At 38.8% G+C, this 21,881-nt stretch overlaps 1 protein-coding gene and 1 long non-coding RNA gene across 3 annotated transcripts; one reads left to right on the plus strand and one right to left on the minus strand.

Moving 5' to 3' along the window:
* Positions 1–725: 725 nt before the first annotated feature.
* LOC149117230 (uncharacterized) lies at positions 726–2,523 on the minus strand. 2 transcript variants are annotated; one of them, XR_016205605.1, is made up of 4 exons: positions 2,087–2,523; positions 1,323–1,388; positions 1,175–1,240; positions 726–839 (listed from the first exon to the last, which is right to left on the minus strand). It is a non-coding gene; the product is annotated as an uncharacterized LOC149117230 (long non-coding RNA). The 2 variants fall into 2 exon arrangements; XR_016205604.1 differs by lacking the exon at positions 2,087–2,523 and having other exon boundaries at positions 1,323–1,625.
* A 1,428-nt stretch (positions 2,524–3,951) lies between these two features.
* On the plus strand, positions 3,952–18,785 carry LOC110041640 (lysophospholipid acyltransferase 5-like). The gene is made up of 17 exons (XM_089282910.1): positions 3,952–4,401; positions 5,187–5,245; positions 5,346–5,394; positions 6,306–6,412; positions 6,597–6,693; positions 6,964–7,001; positions 7,191–7,250; positions 7,658–7,705; positions 10,411–10,484; positions 11,230–11,338; positions 12,138–12,224; positions 12,784–12,903; positions 13,546–13,592; positions 14,195–14,342; positions 14,705–14,863; positions 17,826–17,950; positions 18,389–18,785. Exons 1-17 carry the CDS (start codon positions 4,302–4,304, stop codon positions 18,414–18,416), a joined length of 1,455 nt encoding a protein of 484 aa, XP_089139036.1. The 5' UTR covers positions 3,952–4,301; the 3' UTR covers positions 18,417–18,785.
* The last annotated feature ends 3,096 nt before the right edge of the window (positions 18,786–21,881 follow it).

Here is a 21,881-nt window from a genome sequence, read left to right on the forward strand (position 1 = left end):
CTTGTGCTAACTGTTTGTGGAGTAATGTCAGAGAAAGGGGCAGATCGTTTACTATGATTTAAAAAGAAAATATCATTATAAGGAACAGGAAAAACTGCGGCCAAAGGCTCCACGGGCCCGTTTCTCGAAGGTCCCGAAAAGTTTTCTCAACCGGAAAGCCATAGCAAAAGCTCAAACCTTATGATAACAGAGCTGTTTTATCCGCATATTCTTAGTATGAAGAGAGGTTCCGTTCATACAAAAAGTGTCAGGCGTTTACACCTCTCCAGGAGTACCCAACGACACTTTAACTGGAAATTTAATATGTGACTTCCCAAGCACTGATTCTGTGCTCCCACGTCAATTACCATTAATAATTAACTTTCCTGGGAAAAAAATATCCGCTCTTCACTGCTAGCAAGATCGACTTTATTTCATAAAACTCCCAGCCAGACATAATGAAAATTTTGAATACCGAGCTAGAAAAATGGCAATTAGCCAAGTAGCCAGCCAGCAGTAAAGGGTAACATTGTAAATGCCAGCAAGACAATTATTGGCGAAAAAATGTTCTGGCCAGCGTTTTGACCTAGATTAAAAACAAACGCATTGTTTAGGACCTTTATTCAACAGCCTATTGTCTGTTGACTATTATTAGAGATAAATTAGCAATATGTGGTTATTTTTGCCGCTATGAGCAAAATCTACACTATGATTATGTTATCACTTAAAAACAATACAACTTACCATTTATGTCTTAAGCGGATCGGACAAGGTGTCTCCCAGCACGTTGTTTTCCGATACTTCAGATGCCTTCCAGGTTCAGCATACGTGTGACAGTTTGGCACTTTACGTTCTGACATCTAAAACGGTTCACACTTATGTTTAAAATAAGATCCCTCTAATCCTTCTAGACATTCAGATCAAACTTGCTTTCACCAAAGAAATGCCTGTTGCAAAATTACTTTTGTATAACGCTGTAAGGGAAATGAACAAAACATAATATCAGCCTTACTTCTACATTGCTAGCCCAATAATGATTGTAATTTCAACATCAGCAACACACTTTATATGTTTACCCCGATTTAGTAGTTTAAAATTATTTCTAATGATTTTTTTGAAAAATAAAGGGTTATGCCAGCTCCTTAAAACAACCAAAGGGAGCTGGTTTAGTGCTGATTAGTAACACCATGTTTACCTCAAAAGTATTGAAAAACGTGTTTTTCTTTTTCTTTGGACAACTGTCTTCTATGAGCTTCCCACTCTGGAATTGCGAGATAAAAGTGTATAAACCACATTAGAATCTTTATCATAAAACGAGTAAAAAAAATCTTGATAATACATACCTTGAATGTTGGTGATTCATCTCAGTCCATGTCACTGATCCATGCCTTACCCAAGACTGCAAAGCACTGTCAACACAACTTTCACAAATTAATTTAACTTGAAAGCTAAACAACCAAAGACACTCACATTCCTAGAGGTAGTTAACCGTAAAAATTTCATAAATACCCATTGAAGGGATGTTCAAAGCCGGAATTAGCAAGGAGTGACAGGCCTGCACAACTTCTAACAATGGAAACTTTTGTACCATGTAATATATGACCCCTTTATAGTTTTGCTCTTACGAGTATGTCTTTTAGGGATTTACCTCTTTGAAGAGAACATTTACAAATTCAAATCACGTCTCCTTGCTAGAGGTTATCCAAAAAATCTGATCGAAACACTCCTTTCAGATATTAAATTCACAGAAAGGGAATCGGCGCTAAGACAAAAACATGAAAGCCGGAAAGAACTCTTGCCTTTTGTAACACAATATCAACCATCAATGCCCAACCTCAAAAATGTTTTAATGGAAAAATGGTACTTGATACAAAATCAGCCTTCTCTCCGGCAAATTTTCAAAGAGCCACCACTAATATCGTATAAAAGAGGTAAATCCCTAAAAGACATACTCGTAAGAGCAAAACTGTAAAGGGGTCATATATTACATGGTACAAAAGTTTCCATTGTTAGAAGTTGTGCAGGCCTGTCACTCCTTGCTAATTCCTACCGTGAATATTAAATATATAGGCTGATTCAGCTAGTTCAGCTCCAAAGTAGTTCTTACCTGAACCTTTGAATTTATCAGTGGAGTCCTCAGAGTTCTCTGGCTGCCAAACCCTCAAACAACTGGTCGGCAAAATCTGATCACGCTTGAAACCGACCGTTTATTACGAGGTTACCCGAGTCTCACCGGGCCTCAGGCAAAAATGTGAAAAGACTGCACGAACCAACAAACGTCATCACCAGATAACCAGTTGTCTCAAGGTAGAACATGAAAGCAGAACAGACGATGATTTTCCGCGACCGGATCAACGGTGGTGAAACATGCAACTGAACGTGGGAAAAAGGAGCGTCAAGGGAAAAGAAACCGATCTAATTTCACACTATAAATGACAGCAGAACAGACTTCTATTGTTTGCTGGTAAATAAAACTATAATAAACAACTAACATTATATTGTAAGCATGTTTTCAAACAAAAGGTCAAGCAGTCACAGAGTGTCAAGTGATACACTTCAGTCAGTGATCGCATCCGGAATGTAATTTCCAGCCAGAACTGATTAGTAAAACCACAATGTAAGCTGTTTGAACACCAAAAAAATTTTTCCAGCTAGCTAGCTCGCAATAAGCTAAATTCTCAGCAAGATTCTGTTTAATGCTAAAATTCCCAGCCAGCTCAACTTTAGTCTGCAGAGCGGATATTTTGCGGAGCGGATCCGACGGGTACTCCTGCCTCTCCGTTTTTAGATACAGATTAATTAAAAATGGCTTTGCGGGCCCGAAAAGTTTCCGGGGCTTTCGAGAAACAGGCCCCAGGATTGGAAATCATACATGGTCCTATGACCATATCACTGACGCTTTACCGTATTAGAAAGTTTTTTGCATCCTGGCGTCAGCCTGAAAACACCTAATGTGGATAATAACTCTCGTCCATTCCCGGGACAACCCGGTGCACCGCTGCCTCGGGGATTATGGAAAAAGTAATTTCCGGAAAATGCATAGACTACGAGTAGTCCCTCTTTCGCTTAGTCTGTCGTTGCGTGCATGACGCGAAAGAAAGCCGCGTGAAAAAAATGACCGCGCGAAATCCTGGGGGCGAGGAGTGCGCGAAAGGAGGTTCCCTCCTTTCCCGCGCTCCTCGCCTCCAGAATTTCGCGCGGCCATTTTTGTCTCGCGGTTTTCTTTCGCGTCACGCAACGACAGACTAAGCGAAAGAGAGACTACTCGTAGTCTAGAAAATGGAGCATTCTTCTAAGCAAAAATCCTTAAGTTATTTACTGTCCCCAAGGTGGCCATGGTGAGGAGGTTGGACTGTTGTTGTATCTCATAATGGTAGTTCAGTACATGTACAATGCTACAATAATAAAGGGGGGGGGGGGGGGGGTCACTGAGTTCTTTTTGAGTTATTACTACGATGATCCCAACGTGTTTACCAATGATTGGTCATTCGTGTGGTGTAGAATCACCTGATTCAAGGTGGAAGGATTGATCCATGAAAGTACAGAAGTTTTGGAAACTAAAAACTGGAAACTGGAAACTAGAAACTGTTGCGAGCCACCTTAAGAGGTAGCTTTTTAAACGTAGCCTGCAGAATCTTTAGGGGAAGCAAACCACGAAAAAGTAAAACTCGCCTAAATGGCTCTAAACCACCTCCAGGAACCCAGAGCCATCAAAATAACGCAGTGCAAACATAAGGAAAGCCATTTTATTCAAATTATTTTCTACACGTAGAGTTTAGAGTAATTTTCGAAGCATTCTCATAAATTGCCTTAGAAACGGCTAAAATTGTAACGCAATCGCCAACAGCATAATGTCACATATTAATCGTATTCAACGTCTGGGCCGCCTGTGGTTTTGAGCATAATGTTCGCTAAATATGCAGGAGTCAATGTTATTTATAATCTACCCATGCTTGCCCTTCCGCATTTGTGAACCGATACATGCAGGGGTAATGTGTATCAAGATATCTTGGATCTTGGCGACCTATTTCTGGCAAAACTTCTTCTTTGTAACATACTTTTGAGCAAGTGAAAGCTAAGCTGCGACACGTAAAAAATAAGCCATTTTCGCCATAGGGAACGTGACGCGTAACTAACTGCGTGACAGAAACATAAACAAAATAGGCGCGAAACCTTTTGAAAAATTCAAAGATCAGTTACGTAATTTATGCGCACAGGCTTGTTGCTCGGTTCATTCTTGTCTTCGAAGCGAACACAACTAGAAGCATCTGGCCACGCAATCACAACGATAGTTGGCGTTTTAGATACATCCACAACAGAAAATGGAGGCAAGCAGCGAAACTGAAAATGTAATAACTGTTGTAGCGAGGCGGGCAGGAATTATGGAATCTGTTCTTCGACTTATGATCAGCTTATTGGCAGGTACGTATTTCACAGCAGTGTTTGTGTTTATAAACTTCCTTGTTTGTTGAGTCTAGGCCTAATAAAGACCGAGACCTTGAACCAACCGTTCCTTTCACGACTAATAAAAGGACGTTAGGGATGAATGGCTTCGAAGAATGATTCCTTCGGCACAATCGCCCAATTCGGCATTCGCACAGTTACAATAAATTTGAACTTGGTGACTCAAATAACATGTCTTAAACGGGTATTTTTTAAGGGCTTAATCGCACGAACTCTGAGGACTCTAAAATTGAGGCAAAATAGAGACGTAACTATGAGTGAAAAAAAGTGCCACCTAAAGATCCTTAACAATATTGTTTATCCAATACCACTCATGCGAAAGCGAGTGTGTGTTGTGTCACTGCGTATTTTCCATTCAAGAGTGAGATTATCGTATTCAGCGTACGCGGTAAAATTTTCAGCTATCCCGCGAGAATGTTAAGTTCAGGTATGCCTAAAATACATGTCATAATTAATCTCGGCAAGTTTATACGGTGAAGTTACGGCTTGGGGCAATGTTTTTGATTTGCCACTACCCGCGCGACCTACCACTGATTGAAGTGTGCATATGAAGGGTCACGATATTGAACTCAGCACAAAACAAATCAACAAATCTTTCTCTCCATCTCTTATGGGAAACAAGTGATTTACTTGAAACGTTTGGACTATCAATAGCCGATTTATTTGTGCTTTTTTACATTCCAACAAAGATTACCAATCTCTATGGAATAACTCAGTATATTTCAATGCACCTCTTTCATTAGGTTTGCCTCTGGCATTTATTTATCGAGCCTTTTGTTACAGGAAGAACGCTTCTATTCAGGTGAGAACTAGCATACAATATCAGTTCTAATTGCAATAAATATTTATAGCTATCACCAGCTATTGTATTGTTTTGAAGCTTTTTCTAATTTGCCTTGTAGCACCTATTTATCAGTGTGTGTGGACTTGCACTGGCTTTCTTTTGCTTCGGTGAGTAAACTAAAATGGTGTTAAAGATCGGCTATAAAGCAAGGGAAACTTTAACCGGCTTTAATGTGAAAGTGACCATGTCAAACGTGTCACGCAAGTTACGCCATCATTGTCATAAGGTACAATAAGAGCAATTTGTGTGGCTTTTATTTGTTAACTTATATATTTGTTTACTGCCTATTTCTTTATTTACTTGTTATTGCTAAAAATTCGACCGCAGTCTACGGCAGATGAACTTCCGTAAAGTTCCGATAGTATTAAACGGAATTTCGAAAGTGGCCATAAAATTTCAGTCGTTTGCAAATCTCGAAAGTAACGATACTCTGAAATTAACAACTTCCAAAGCAACTTGACTAAATTGAAACATTCTATAAAACAAACTATACACAGATGACCCTCATTCCCAAAGCAATATAGCGGTCAACATTGATGTGGCACCGCCAGGATTCCTCTTCGGCAAGATTCACCCAATCACCCAATCACCCCTTATGTATTGCAAAAAAAAAGTCATTACATGTCGGCAAACATATGGTACTCGTTTGAGCTACACGAAAGAAGCGTCCTCCCTGCCATTCCCTCCTCCTTTTCTCCTCCATTCCTCCTCCATCCCCCCTCAATCCCCTTCCATCCCCCCTCCATTCCCCCTCCATTCCTCTTCCATCCCCCCATCCATCCCCCCTCCATTCCCCTCTATTCCACCCTCTATTCCACCCTACTTTCCCCCCTCCATTCCCCCCTCCATTCCCCCTCCATTCCCTCCTCCATTGCCCCCTCCACCCCCCCCCCCTCCATTCCCTCCTCCATTTCCCTACCCCAACGATAGGCGCGGCCCTTTGAAACGACTGCTTAATCCGGAAGTAACAAGGGTCGTTCTTTCGGAAATAAGACACGCTTTTTTCCTGTCGTTTCAGGTTGGTCATGTCTCCACTCCGTGTTCAACGTTCTCTTGGCTTACTTGTTACTTCGAGTGGGTGGTCCACAAACCTTGACTGTTATCCTGATGTTTCTTTTGAATGTGGTAAGCCTCAAATCCAGAGGATAATCTATTGACTTATAACAGCATCAGCCAATTGTCGGACATGGGACTGAATTGAAAGATTTAAAATCATCTGTAATTATCTTGATTGAAGGCGTGAATACAAGATGGGGCAAGTAATTGTTACGGACAACTCAGACAATATTATTTTGTGTGTGTTTTTTAGGGTTATCTGATAATTGGATATGCGTTTAAGTCTTATTCGCAAGATTACTCCGTGTCATGGACAACAGCTCACTGTGTCTTGTGTCTTCGTCTCACTGGTAAGCTAGCGACATCTCTAATACGAGACATTCAGCTAGCATAGCAACCATATGGTGCATAGACCCATAGTGTAATAGCCTCTTCTCTCTGACGTTTGTTACAGTGTGCACGGCATCTTAATTTCCTTTTTTGGCTGTTTGTTTCCACGTTACGTTTTGCTAAATTTTGTTATTTACGGCAAGCCTTCTTACCTGTTTCTTTGTTGTCATTAATCTTTTTTTCGATATGTAACATTACAATATATAACCCTGCAATATCTCCACTCACAGGCTTAGCGTGGGATTATTATGATGGACATCAAGACCAGGTAAGTTGGAAAGGGTTGCACAAAGCAAGAAAAGTTTTTACTTCATCACGGAGGTATAAAACCCAAACATGGTATTACAAGAACTTAATCTCTATAAAGAGTTTAAAGGTGGAAGGACTTCCAATACAGAGATAAATCATGAGTTCTTGTTCCACGTTTTGTAAGTCCTGATCATTTGTATGTTTTCAGAGGAAATTGTCCGAGGATTTTAAAAGAACTGCCATCTGTCACTGTCCATCGTTGTTAGAGGTATGTAAAATTCGTTGTTGGTGAGCAATCAGCAAATTATTCACTTTTACTTGTCCAGAACGTCTTCAAAAATTATTCGTATTCCCCAGTTTTTGTAACAGTGGCTATATATAACGAAGAGTTAAAATTCATAAAATGTCTCTTGGAACGAGAAGGTCTGTGGTGTCTTTCTTTGCGCAAACGTCCCACAGATGAATGAACGAACGAACGAACGAACGAACAAACAAACTAACGAATGAATGAATGAATTAGGAAAATAATTATATTGATTCGGATAGTTCGATGCTTCCTTCGCTAGAATTACCAATACAGTGCACATATTTGGTGTCTTCTTATTCAGTTGGTCCTACCTAACATGTAATATGAGCATCACTACTCCTTATTTAAGTTTTTTTTTCGTCCTGTAGATTGCCAGCTACACGTATTTCTTTGGAGGATTTCTTGTCGGTCCTCAGGTAAGAAGTAATATTTAAGAAATAGAAAACATGTACCGTGTTTCTATCGAGTTACAGAAACACAAGTGGAAGTATGGGAGAACGAGAAATGCTGTGGGAACACGAGCCGCAGGCGAGTGTTTCCACAGCTTTTTCGAGTTCTCCCAAACTTTCACGAGTGTTTCTATAACTCGATAGAAACACGGAGAACATGTCTTCTATTTCTTTTAGAAAACACCGCGACGAAAAAAAGAAAAACAGCTTGTTTACTTTGATCATCAAAATGTAAATTCTCTTTGCACACGCCATCATTACGTCAACAGCTTGTGCTAGTTCTGTGTTTCGAGTTATAGGAACACGATTTTTAACCAATCAGCGCGCGTATTTTCTTAGGACTGTTTTCTAATTAGTTTGTTGAAATGTTCATGCTAACTTTTGTAGCTTCTGTAGCAGGCTTGGGTCTCTATCTGTTTATAATTCAGTCCTTGGTAAAGAACGATAGATATCTTTCCAAAATCGAGCTAATTGAATTGGCTGAATAATCAATTTATAAGAGCGATATGATTACGTTAGTGATGCACACGCGTTCTTTGTTTTTTGTTTGATTGTTACTTTAGTGATTCGCGCTTTCTTTGTTTTTTGTTTGATTGTTACTTTAGTGATTCGCGCTTTCTTTGTTTTTTGTTTGATTGTTACTTTAGTGATTCGCGCTTTCTTTGTTTTGTGTTTGATTGTCAGGGGTATCGAATGGTCTTTGCGAGCAGGCGAGCAGTGCGTTTATTTTTGCGAGCGCGAACAGTGATTAAATTTGTTTTGCGAGCAGCGAGCACTTTAGAAAATACATATGGCGAGCAGCGAGAACCTCGTAACTTTTGCAGTAACCGGAATCTCTTATTTGTTTTAAAAAAGGAAACGTTGCTTTACGCCAAGTAATCTGGCTGACACCACTCAAAAAGGTAGTAGGCACAAAACTAGGTAAAACATTAAGATCTTAGCGCTGTTCAACCAATCCCAGAACCTTACAGCCAATAATACCTTGTTACGTCACGTAGCTTCACGTGAGTCAGGCGCTCAAGGACATCTAAAAATTCCTAACCCAACCAGTAACCCAAAGCTGTGAACACACCACGAGAAGAAGCTAAAAGCTACCGGACTTTGAAGCATGATTCACGAAATGTGGAGCGATCGAGCACATTTTAACGAGAATCCGAGCATACGAGCGCTTGCAAAAATTTTGCGAGCACGAGCGAGCGAGCACTCATCTAATTTTTTGCGAGCAATTCGTGCAAAGGCCAAATTTTGCGAGCACTTTAAAATTGAATGGGACCATTCGATCCCCCTATTGTTAAATTAGTGATGCGCGCTTCCTTGTCTATTATATATCTACATAAGAGATACGCGCTCTCTTTGTTTCGTGTTTGGTTGTTACGTTAGTGATGCGCGCTCTCTTTGTTTTGTGTTTCATTGTTACGTTAGTGATGCGCGTTCTCTTTGTTTTGTGTTCGATTTTTACATTAGTGATGCGGGCTTTCTTTATTTTGTGTTTGGTTGTTACGTTAGTGATGCGCACTTTCTTTGTTTTTTTGTTTGATTGTTCCTTTAGTAATACTCGCTTTCTTTGTTTTGTGATTGATTGTTATGTTAGTGTTGCGTGCTTTTTTTTTTGTTTGATTGTTACGTTAGTAATGCGCGCTTTCTTTGTTTTGTGTTTGATTGTTCCTTTAGTAATGTTCGCTTTCTTTGTTTTGTGTTTGCTTGCTCCTTTAGTGATGCTCGCTTTCTTTGTTTTGTGTTTGATTGTTCCTTTAGTAATGTTCGCTTTCTTTGTTTTGTGTTTGATTGTTCCTTTATAATGTTCGCTTTCTTTGTTTTGTGTTTGATTGTTCCTTTAGTAATGTTCGCTTTCTTTGTTTTGTGTTTGCTTGTTCCTTTAGTGATGCTCGCTTTCTTTGTTTTGTGTTTGATTGTTCCTTTAGTAATGTTCGCTTTCTTTGTTTTGTGTTTGCTTGTTCCTTTAGTAATGTTCGCTTTCTTTGTTTTGTGTTTGATTGTTCCTTTAGTAATGTTCGCTTTCTTTGTTTTGTGTTTGATTGTTCCTTTAGTAATGTTCGCTTTCTTTGTTTTGTGTTTGATTGTTCCTTTAGTAATGTTCGCTTTCTTTGTTTTGTGTTTGCTTGTTCCTTTGGTGATGCTCGCTTTCTTTGTTTTGTGTTTGATTGTTCCTTTAGTGATGAGCGCTTTCTTTGTTTTGTGTTTGTTTGTTACGTTAGTGATGCTTGCTTTCTTTGTTTTTTGTTTGGTTTTTACCTTAGTGATGCACGCTTTCTTTGATTTTTGTTTGGTTGTTACGTTAGTAATGCGCGCGTTCTTTGTTTGTGTTTGATTGTTCCTGTGATGCGCGCTTTCTGTGTTTCTTGTTTGGCTGTTACGTTAGCAATGCGCACTCTCTTTGTTTTGTGTTTGATTTTTACGTTAGTGATGCCCTGTTTCTCTGTTTTGTGTTTGATTTTCCCTTTAGTAATGCTTGCTTTCTATGTTTTTTGTCTGATTGTTGCGTTAGTGATGCGCGCTTTGCTTGTTTTGTGTTTGATTGTTATGTTGGTAACGCGAGATTTCTTTGTTTTTGTTTTATTTCTTCGTTTTTGCGTTTTGTTTTTCGTTGTGTCCGATTTAAGTGAATTATATCTTTAGTTGGAATGTCTCATTTCAGTACCTATTTTTTCCAGTTTCCGATGAAAAAGTACTTAGCATTGATAGAAGGGAAGCTAATTGATAAGAAAGACGATGCCTCTTATTCTCGGTGAGCACGTTTATTTGGTTCAATCGTATTAGCAATGGTGGTAGGTCCGATTGCAGTTCGTTTCGGTCTTTAATGATTGTAAAATAACTTTGTTGCAGAAGTCAGATTTGCCAATCACGAGTGTGATTGTAGTTGTCTTTAGCAAGGTAAACCCTCTCTCCAAAAGATTATGTGACCTTCTTAAACTCATTAATAATTCATCACGTTTAAACAAAGGAAATCATGACCGTGACGGTGTTTGGATATCTGATTTTAATTAGCATAGATTTTTACGATTTTCTTTCTCCATTTTCTCCTTAATTTAAGTTTTGATTGAGAAGATATATCAAGCACTCAAGACAGTGTTTGACCAAATTTCCAAACACCTTGAAGTTCGTCAAAAATACTCCGCTACGCGTCGTATTTTCAACTCTGTTCTCAGTGTTTGGAAATGTAGTCAAACACGGTCTTTCGTTTTTGATATTTTACATCTAATTAAAGAGATCGCAGAGGTGATGATTTCGAATCCCGTTCAAACCTGAATTGTTTTTTCTCAGGTGTAAGTTGTCTACATAGCTTCAGTTGTGTACATAACTGCAATGATCATTCACGTCTTTAAATTTTTCTCCGCAGTTCAAATTTAATATATCTTAGACATGTATTGACATACCGTGTTCTTGTCTTGTATACACACAGTGACTCATCCTTAAATCTTGGACGTTGACTATGCTAGTCTGTGATAATGTTTATTTTGTGTTTTATTTAGGGTTTTAGCTGGTGTTAGGCGCTTCACACTCGGGTTGATTTATCTGGCCTTGTACACCGTACTGCAGCCGAAATTTAAAGAGAGTTTTCTTATAACCGAAGAGTATGATGTAAGTTCCAAGACGCTGTGAAGAAGCTATGATCCGTTTCTTGGCGTTACGAGTTACCTTGGCAATAGTGTCACTTGTTATGAACACCCTTTATTTTAGCTTAAAGTAAATATAACTCGAAAACGGGTTTCGGTACCCCCATTTTTATTATTGAATTGTAATCAACACGACATGACTCAACGTTTAATTCAATGGTTTTAAAATTTGAGGTAGCTGTTTTGTGGCCACCTCAAATTTCCGAAATATAAAGTGGCTTTGAACACCTCACACAATTTTTCTAAAAATTAGCTAAAAGTTATATTTTAACATTCTAACTACAAATCGATAGTAAAAAGGGGGTTTATTGGACTCGTGTTTGAGTTGTAAACATTTAAAGTAAAAATTAAGCTTGTTTTTACGGGTTATTAAAGTAATCTTTGCGTCACGAAAATGACCGTAACGTTTTAGCCAATGTTTAGATTGGTTTTGTTGATATCTGCTGAAAAAGAGAGACTAAAATTAAAATTAAAGAGTGGCTAAAATTAAACTTGAAGCTAAAAGTAAGCTTGTTTTTACGGGTTATTAAAGTAATGTTTTGCGTCACGAAAATGACCATAACATTTTAGCCAATGACTAGATAAGTTTTGTTGATATCAGCTGAAAAAGAGTGGTAACATTGTTTCATCAAAGAAGATGCGCTGAAAACTGCTGGAAACTGTTGCAAGCCCCCTTAAATGCATCTAATTTTATGCAGAAATTTTGTTTCTTTTTATTCTTTCGGAAGAAAATTAACTCTTTTCCTGTTTATTTTCTCTTTCAGCACAAGTCGTTCTTTTATAAGCTCTGTTACGCCATTGGAACTACCAAAGCCAGTGTTCTGAAGTACCAAGCAGTCTGGTTAATAGCTGTAAGTACTGCTGATAAATGAAATAATCAATATCCATTGCAACCTTTGTCATGAAATTGTTCGTTTGAATCAGCAAACGTGAGACAAGACCCTGTTTGCAATCGCTCTAATTATTGAATTTATTCCATTGATATTTGTTCCACTCTCAACGAGAAGCAACACGCAGAAACAATCATCATACATAACAAAAACTTATGACCATTATCCCTCATGCTAATGTTGACCGGCGCCAGTAACTAAATGAGGGAATGAATTCTATTTGTTATTAGCCCATTGTATTTTTGTTTACAAATTTCTGAATTTCATCACTCTGTAACTGTGGATAACAGTGAAAAATCTATACACCAGGCCATCAAAATATTGTCGTAACTGTAAGAGGGAGTTAGTTTCATTTGACTGTTTCTTAAACATGGAATTTCCTTGCTGATCTTTTGGTCGGGTCAAAGGAAAATGGCTTTAAAAGTGTTAATGTAGTAATAAGGCGGGTTTGTACAACAGCTCAGTGACCACCGTATTTGTCCAAGTTCTCATTGTCAATGTTTGTTTGCTGTCATGACAGGAAGGTTCTTGTATCATATCAGGCTTGGGTTATAATGGCCGCTCAGAGGATGGTGTAGTCCGATGGGATGGATGTAGCAATGTCCATCTACTTTTATTTGAAACCGCTTACACATTCCAGGTATTAAACCAATCATTAATCACCGACGAGCAATGAACGAATTATCCGCACATAAACGAAACCTTTCTCGCAGCCGCTCGAGGAGAAGGGAAATGCCACAGATAATGGTCTCCAAGGAAACTAAAAGATACACAGCGCTAATGGGTCTGGTCTGTCTGCTCGTTTTTTTCCAAACTCATTTCCCATGCCATAGGTTAGCGGCTTATCTTTCCCTTCACCTTTGCAAAGAATAATGGATTTCACGAGAACGACTTTAACAGCTCTTACTTTTCTTTTCAGAGGGTCTGGATAAGGTTTAACCAATATACATGTACGTTGAGAATTGGTCAAATTTTGACGGTCGGCTGAGAAATGAGGCTTTTTTCCACTGATTGCTGAGATCCGAGGTCTGAAAAATTTGGCTAGAAATGGTCTGAAATGTTAACTAATGGCTGAAAAAATCATCGAAATTTAACTGATAACTGAAATTACAGCAACCCCATCCAGACCACCTTCCAAGATACATCATTTACATGTAAGACAAGTTATTTCTTTGTGACAATCATTGGGTTGCCCTTTACTGTGTACATGTACCTACCTTCTCAAGTGACATTTGCATCATGTTTCCTTTTCCTAACAGTCTTCCCTTTGTTTTCCCACTAGCACGTTATAGATGCTTTTAATTTGAACACTAATCAGTGGATGTTTAGGTAAGAGAGTGTCCTTCATCAATATTTGCGAATATTCTTTCTGGATTCAAATTTTGATATGGTTATTTTTAGCTGTCGCTTTCTTACCTGGAGGTTTTCTGGCAGGAAGTAATAGCAGGATATTTAAAACTCACGACCATTTGGTTTTTCAGTCCTTTGATGGACAAGATATAGTTTTAGCCATTCAGAATAAAGTTTGTCCTTAACCAATCAAAAGCGAAATTATAGTTGCTGCCTTTTCGCAGTTACGGCAAAAATTATCGAATCTAACTCTGTTTTTATTCTTATTCATCTTTACCGCCCCTGCCCCCTTCCTCTCCCCACTGTATAGACGTTATTATTATATTTTTATTATATGTTAGCGTTCCTCTTCTTCACCATCCTTTTTTTCTAATGTCATTTCTGAGAATTTGATGTTAACATGATTAACATCAACATGGTTAAAATGGTTAACATTAATATGGTTAACAAGATGGTTTCCTTAATTCTCCTCACCTGTTTGCTTGATAATGTACCTATATTGCAAAGAGGAATTAATTGTTGATCACTGCAGCTTTCCAGGATCTCCAGAATCTGATAATGTCATCTTTTTTTTTCACTAGATATTTGTACAAAAGGCTCCGTTTCCTTGGAAATAAACTTCTCTCACACTTTTTAACGCTCGTCTTTGTGGCGCTGTGGCACGGTATCGCTCCCGGCTTCTTCCTGTGTTTTATTGGAGAGTTCGTTATCATTGTTATGGAGCAGCAAGTGAGGAAAACGTAGTATTATAAACCAATAAAGTAAGGCCATTGTGCTCCATCCACACTGAAGCTGCTAAGTGGTGTTATGATCAGTTTACTCGGCGTTCAAATGAACGTTTGGAGAACGTTTCCCTTGTCGAACAGTGTTCTCCAAAATAACATGAAGTTTTGTTTATTCTCGATCATTCGCCATTCACGATGTCGCAAGTCTTCGTCTCGCATACACTCTCGCAACTAATTTTACTCGATCTTATTTTTTCGCGCACATACAGGAATTTCCGGTAACAAACGGACGCCAATTGCCTTTTTTGTCGTAAAGACGTGAAATAACCAGTCACTTCTTGTTATCTTCTCTTCTTTTCCATCCAGCTCTTGGGGCTTTGTCGTCGTGTATTTCAGACGCCATTCGCAGCTTTCCCGCCGTTATTGAAGATACCCATCATCCTCTTGGGTGTTTGTTTGCGACTGACAGGCGTCGCGTTTTTCTTGATTCCGTTCCTGCTGCGGAGACTGGACTTTACTCACAAGGTAAATTCCCGGATGTAATCGACATCTTCGGAACTTTCAGTGTCCTGAAACGAGACTATCAAATGTTTGTCCATAAGGGACCATTCATTTTTTATGAGGTAGGGGGGGCTGGTGGGATTTGGGGGGGGGGGCATGCGAAAAAAAATGGCTTTCGAGGGGGGGCCATCCCAAAAAAATAAGGGGAAAAGGGGGGTCACGTGAAATATTTTAGTAAAACTTTAAAATGGCATAATGTTTGAATATCAAGAAAATTGCTATAGAATAAACATAGAAGGCAGGATACAAATTTCTTACAAACTTTCCTTCTGCTTTAAAAAAACATTTGGCGACAAAAGGCATTTGTAACTACTGAAAAGAAGTATTTAACACTGTTATTTTCGAATGCAACTTTCACTGGCACTCATCTTCATCTATGCTGTCGTCGAGTTCTTCGTCGCCGCCTGTGCTGCTATGGGAGTCTCTTTCACCAATGCTGCAAGAAGCAGCAATGCTTTCCGTCAGAGTGTACTCTTCAGGGTACATGAAGGTGTAAACATAATCTCTGACTTCCCGCTCAAGGTTGGTGGTGATTCTGCTTCTTGCAACATTGGTGAAATAATTCCCTTCCAAGAGCTGTGCGATGTATGGCCCATCTCTTCTAAATATCGACGTGGCAACATCCTCAACTTTAAGACACTCTTCCGGGACGGCCGTTCTAGGAGGGTACACAAGGCATTGTGGAAGATCATTTCCTAACGGGTTTCCAACACAGATTCCATAAACTCGTTGGACGTTGTTTTCAGTCCGCTTTCTCTTTCTTTCATTTGACTTTCTGCGGTTTTCTTTTTCCTTCTCCTTTTGTTGATGTGCTGTTTGAGTATACCTTTGAATATGCTGTTATAATTGCTCTTCTTATTTTCTAGTGCTTCCATGTCCTGCGTGACCTTCGTCAACTTAGCTTCTGTACATTTGATCTGTTTTACATTAAAACTGTGGGCAAATTCTCCGCCCTGCTTTAAAGCAAGCCCATTGGACTGAAAGAGTGTGGAATCCTGTTCCTTTAAATCTTTCAATACGACATTCAACTTTTCCACCATTGCTCTGTGCTCTTTGATGGAGAAGTTCAGTTTTCTTCCATCACTGGGCTTCAACTGGTACCCTTGCATGGAAAACTCACTCGCCCTTTCTGAACAGCCATCCGCACTTAGAAAGATTGCTTCTTTTGCTTGTAAGATGTCAAACTGCCTGGATCGTTCAGCTGTAAACCTTTTCTTAAACGACTCGTCGCTTTCGCCATTATTGCGCATTTTGGAATGAGCCTCTTTCATGATGCTCATGTAGTAATGCGCTCTTTCCCCAATTGGATTAACAATATAAAGAAGAAAGAGCATGGAAGTGCCAGGCTGGTTTTATCTGACCCAGAGAACGTTGCTCTATTTGTGGATAAGTTTATTGTCAAATCGAAGTTTGTGGTGGATTATCTTCAGCATCTTGAAGTGCTGGAATTTAAAAGGAAAAAGAGAGCAAAAGAAACGGCAAAGTTAAGTAGGGAGGAGGATTATCCTTGGACTGAGTTGTGCGAAGATCTAACCGAGCTTAAAAAGCTACGTGTTCCAGAACTAAACAAGTTCTCAAACCACCACGGGCTGAAGCAGCATTTGAAAAGCAGCAAGAGTGAGAAAGTAAAGGCAATTGTAAGACATTCACGCTTGCAGCAGAAGAGTCCTCTCAGAGCTGGCCAACCAACACTGAGAAATGCCAGGACATCGACACAAAATGACCACAGGGCAAGTGCTGATAGCAGTGAAAGGGATGAAAGTGACAATGATGAGTATGACAGTGATGCCATTGACTCTGGGGGAGACGATGACTCAAGTGACGTCATTCTTGCATTCATCAATTCAGATGAGGAAGATGCCAATGAGAGGCCAACTAGGGCGAGCCACAACTAGGAGATCCGAAATTGACTTCTCTTTCTTTTGATTCGCTTTTTAAACAACAGCTCTCTGTCGTATAGAGATTGTAAATATTGTCTTCATAGTGAGCACAATAACGTGAAGTAGGGGGATAATAGAGAAATATTAAAAAAGTTGAAATCTAAATATTGTTTGTTCAATTTTTTTTTTGGGGGGGGGGTCATCCCAAAAAATGACCGCTATAAGGGGGGCCATGTGAAAAAATTGGTAAGCTGAGGGGGGGTCATGCGATTTTTAAATGGCGCTTCCCAAATCCCACCAGGCCCCCCTCCCTCATAAAAAATGAACGGTCCCTAAGTAACATAAAGAAAGTCTCGAAGGTAGAAAGCTCTTCTTTATCTTGTTGATAAAAGGATAATTAAAGATTTGTTAGTGTAATTGGATGAAGGTAAGCTCTTATTTCACCCTAAAGCCACGGTGCAGATTTAACTTTACTAGACTTAATGAGAGGGGGTAATCCTGAAATGGATTATTCGGCGAGGTTCCGTCCGAATAAAACGGTTATTTTTCTTAGGCTGGAGGTATACAAGTATAAATGGTTCGGTATTGCACGAGGTGAAATACGGAATTGGCATGGTTGGAATTGTCATCCAGGCTTTGAAAATAGCTTCCAAAATCCTTTCGAACAGACCCACTTAACATCTGTTTCAACCAGGTTACTCAAACGAAAAGATAAGTAAATGTGTCTATATCATTAGCAGAGTAATAGACATTGGATGGAGTCTTTCTACTGGAAAAGGGATGCTATTTTCAACGGAAGGTATATGATCAGATAGGTTTTCCTTAAATCTTCTGTGAAAACTGGTATAAAACTGGGAAAGGACTTGGATTTGGTGGCCAACCTTGCCGTATGAGACTTTCCTTTACTCCGGGCTGCAATAATCCTTTGTAATTCACAACAAGATGTTTGCCGGGTATTAAGATTATTTTAGGATATTCCTGGGAGCAATTCGGTTTACTTACAGCATCTCTTTGCTTGTCTCTTTTTTTCATTTTTTGTTCTTTAGGCGTGGCTTTCTCTCTATTACGTGGGCCCTGTTATATTAGTTACTTGGTTTACTCTTTACCCAACGTTTTTCAAGCCATTGGCAAGAGTTCTGAAGAGAAAAACAGAGGATTCGAATAAGAACAAGTAAGACAAGAATAATATCCTGTCCTTCTTAAAACGTATCTCCAAAAAAGCCTAGCTTGAAATTCCTAGTATTGTTTTTTTTCTCTAGAACTACCAGCAACTATACATTGCTTCAGAAATGTTTTTACTTTCTTATGAAGTGATACCTATATTTATTCAACACACAATTAATAAGTGGTGTTTTTTTATTACTTTCTTATTGCTCGGAACTAATTTTGTTCGGTACGCCATCTGATATCACAAGGTTAGAGCGATTGTTTCATCACTGCTTGTTATAATTTATCAAACTAGCTTTCCATCAAGAAAATCATCTTTTAGCTTCAATGAAGTTCATTAGTACTTAACTTGTCACGTTAGATAAAGTACATCACATCACAACACATCACGTTACATCTCATCATATCAAATCACATTTTTCCTTGTTCTTTTCTTTCAAAGATTAAAAGAACCAAAAAAGGAAGAGTGAAGAAAATTGACCCAGTTGGTCTTCCCAAGTCCAAGCGACCGTGTGTCATGTGGCTTTTATGCTGTTGAACAGTACATGAATTAAAGATAATATTTTTAAGGAATCATAACTTATACATACAAAAGTATTATATTTAATATCAGTCTTGTTGAGACTAATGGAATAGCTCTAATTACAGACGTATGCGGTTTGTGACGTAAAATAACAAGCACTATCAGACGACAGAAATACTCAGTTCGTTTTCATATCTTGATTAAACTGTAATAACTATTAATCGAAGGAAAAGTTGTAATTGTCTTTTTCTATATATTGAATTGAGTATGCTAATTTAAACAGTTGAGATATTAAAGTATCGGGATTTTCGTTGTAGATTTCTGACTGTTGTTAACTGTTATTCCGTTTGGCCAATTTTGCTCGTTATGCATCTTTCCCACAGAGCAAGAAAATTTCATGAAAAATGCAAAGAAACACTTCTGTAAAAAGAAAACAAACAGAGCAACTGTAATCCAGAAGGGCTTTTTCAGTGAACAGCACTAGCATAAATCAAGTACAGAAATAAAACGTCACACAGATGAAAAATTGAAAACTAGAGGGTGGGGGACTCGGGGACTCACATAAAAGCAACGGTGGTGCTAGTCGGAATTTAGGTGCCAATTTTTCATTTCAGGGTTGCCACGGTCAGGGAAAAGTCAGGGAAAATTAGAAGTTTTTTTATCAGGTCAGGGAATTTCTAAATCCCTGTTCAAAGTCAGGAAATTTTATGTTAAAGTTGCCGCAAATTATTTGACTGGATATTTTTGTATAGACCGCCAGGGCAATTTTGTTTTAAAATTCTCTGAGCCATCCTTATTTTTGTTGATTCATGGCCAAAATAATCATACTGCACGGTCAGTGAAAATTACTTTACAGTCAGTGTCATTTTTTTTTTTTTTTTTTTTTTGTTCCGGTGAGTGGCAACCCTGCATTTGCACTGCAATGCAAATTAACGCGCGCACGTTCGTTGTTTTCCCAGTCACATAATAAATGAGTAATCGTATGAAGGCTCGAGCAATTAAGGATTTACCCTACTCTTGATATTTGAAAATTCTTTCAAATTCCACTCGCCAAAAAGCTCGTGCAATTTTGAGAGAACTCTCAATAGACCAGTTTCGTATTCTCGGTATTGGACTGGAACTAGCTTGTAACGGAGGCTCATGCGGGGGAATATCATTAAAAAGAGACAAATGTCATTTGCATTTGAAACGACTCCCTGCATTAGCCTCAGTTGCAAGCTAGTTCCAGTCCAATTCCGAGAATACGAAAACGGTCTATTATCACTCGTGGTGTAAATCCTTATAATTGTACACGCATTCATACGATTACCTATACAACATTTATGGCTTCAACAGTTTTACTTTCTAATGCCTATATAAACGAAACCATCCGTAATTGGCAGCCCGGGAGGAAAAAAAGTTCGTACACCAGGATTCGAACCCGCGACGTTTAGCAGTTCAAACTCTGTCAACCTGCAACTGATGAATTACTCATTACGACCTGGTCACCCACTTTGACTGGCGACAACCGCGGGCTCAAATAATTCGCACAGCGAGATATGTATTCAAATTGATTTTTTTTTCTCCTGGAAATCACTCAATTTTTGCACCAAATGACTTGTTTTACTGGTCATATTATCTATTCATGAATATAACGAGTTGGCCTGAAAACGTTTTGATTGTTTAGTTATTTTGATTTTCATTTTGGGCAGATTAAATGAAAAATAGTGTAATTTACGGTGTGTCATTCACTTGTCTTAAGTTTATCTGGACCTATTCACTTACACTGGTTCCAATTGGATATTCTGTCCAAAAATCAGAGGCAAACGGAATGAACGCACCAAAGGAAAATGGCCACGCGCACAAATCCACCCTCACGAAGTCTTTCTTTTTTCTTCTTCGCGCATACTATCGCGTCACACTCAACAATTCCCCTCTATATCTTCTATTGTCCTTTCGATGTAAAGTTTTGGCCGTCAAGTTTTCACGAAAACTGTCCCAGCTGACGCTATGTTACTGGGACAAAATCTTCGGCGTATGAGAAACACGAGAAGACGTTTTCGGGAGCTTTCCGGGCTCACTTTTCGGGCCCGAACAGTTTTAGGGATTTTTGAGAAACGTGCGTCGAAGTATTTCCTAAACGAAGCCTTGATTGACGCTGTCACAGCGTCTTGTTACTCGCAGGGTTTGTGTTGATCTTTTCAGGAAAAACTGAAGGAAAAACGGAGATTCCTGTCGTGAAATGTCATTTCACTGTTGTCTCTTTATCTCAGTTTCAAAACGAGTCCTGGTATAAACATAAGTTTTGATATGGAAATAAGCTGAATTCAATTGCAAGACATCGTGCAACTAAATTCATTTCCATATGGTTATACAACAGGACTCATTGTGAAACAAAGGTATGAAAAACAACTCGCAAATGACCTATTCAACTGAAAAAATTCTCAAGAACCTCGCGATGACGCTCTCACGTGCAAATCTGAAGAGGTGATATTTTTCTTCCGCATCGTGCATCTAATTTGCATTTTATTTTTTCGTTCCTCGTGGTCGAGAAGGTTTGACTTCTTCGACGGAAGAAAACTTCTAAACAAAGACGCCGTGGAAGCCGTCACATAATTATAAAGAGAATTGTGGAGTATGTTTCATTGGAAGACCTGATATGGACCAACTACTCAAAACTGGTTCATCCTGCTTCGGAGGCTGAAGGAAAAGGTAAGGGCAGTTAATTTGTGGAAAATAGCGACAGTGAACTCAAAAGTAAGGTGCCGTATATCTGTTGAAACGAAGGAAGCGAATCTTATGTTAAAGCTTCCAACTCAAATAATGTGAAAGCATTATTTTCAGTCGGATGTAAAGTTTTTCGAGGAGGCATTACTTGGACAAATTACTCTTACATTTGTTTCCAGTAACGAAGTTCCTTTGGGGACAACCGAAAATCTCAATTGCATAAGTAAATTGGAACCGAATGTAAAGAAACTAGAGATGAAAGAATTGTTTGCTAAGTAGTTTTGAAAATTAATTTCTAGCGAAGAACTGAATGCAAGCTGTAAAATATTTGATGCCTGAGGTTGCTTTTGGGTTGGCCGTTGTACCATTGGCGCTGAAAACATCACTAAACAAAATCAATCAGATTTATTGGAATAACAACTGCAGTGGTTCTGTACTTGCGTTTCACACTTTCAAGTAGTTCACAATACAAGCATTTTGCAACAAGATATCATTAGCAAATTCTTAGGGTTTTTTGAAAATAGGATCGAAGACCGATGTATGTTTGAAGTTTCTGTTTTTATTGTATAGCGTTTCTCTTGCGCAGAGAGCATAGAGCCAAAAGAACTTGTTCTAATGATATTTACTCTTTCAAGCATCGTTAATCTCTTTTTAAGGTAAATTACCATTAAAGCAACACCTTGATGAGGCATGGCGGGTACATACC

The sequence above is a fragment of the Orbicella faveolata genome, unplaced genomic scaffold (assembly GCF_042242905.1).
Source record: "Orbicella faveolata isolate gen_17 unplaced genomic scaffold, um_ofav_v1 contig_12, whole genome shotgun sequence".
NCBI classification, from domain to species: Eukaryota; Metazoa; Cnidaria; class Anthozoa; order Scleractinia; family Merulinidae; genus Orbicella; species Orbicella faveolata.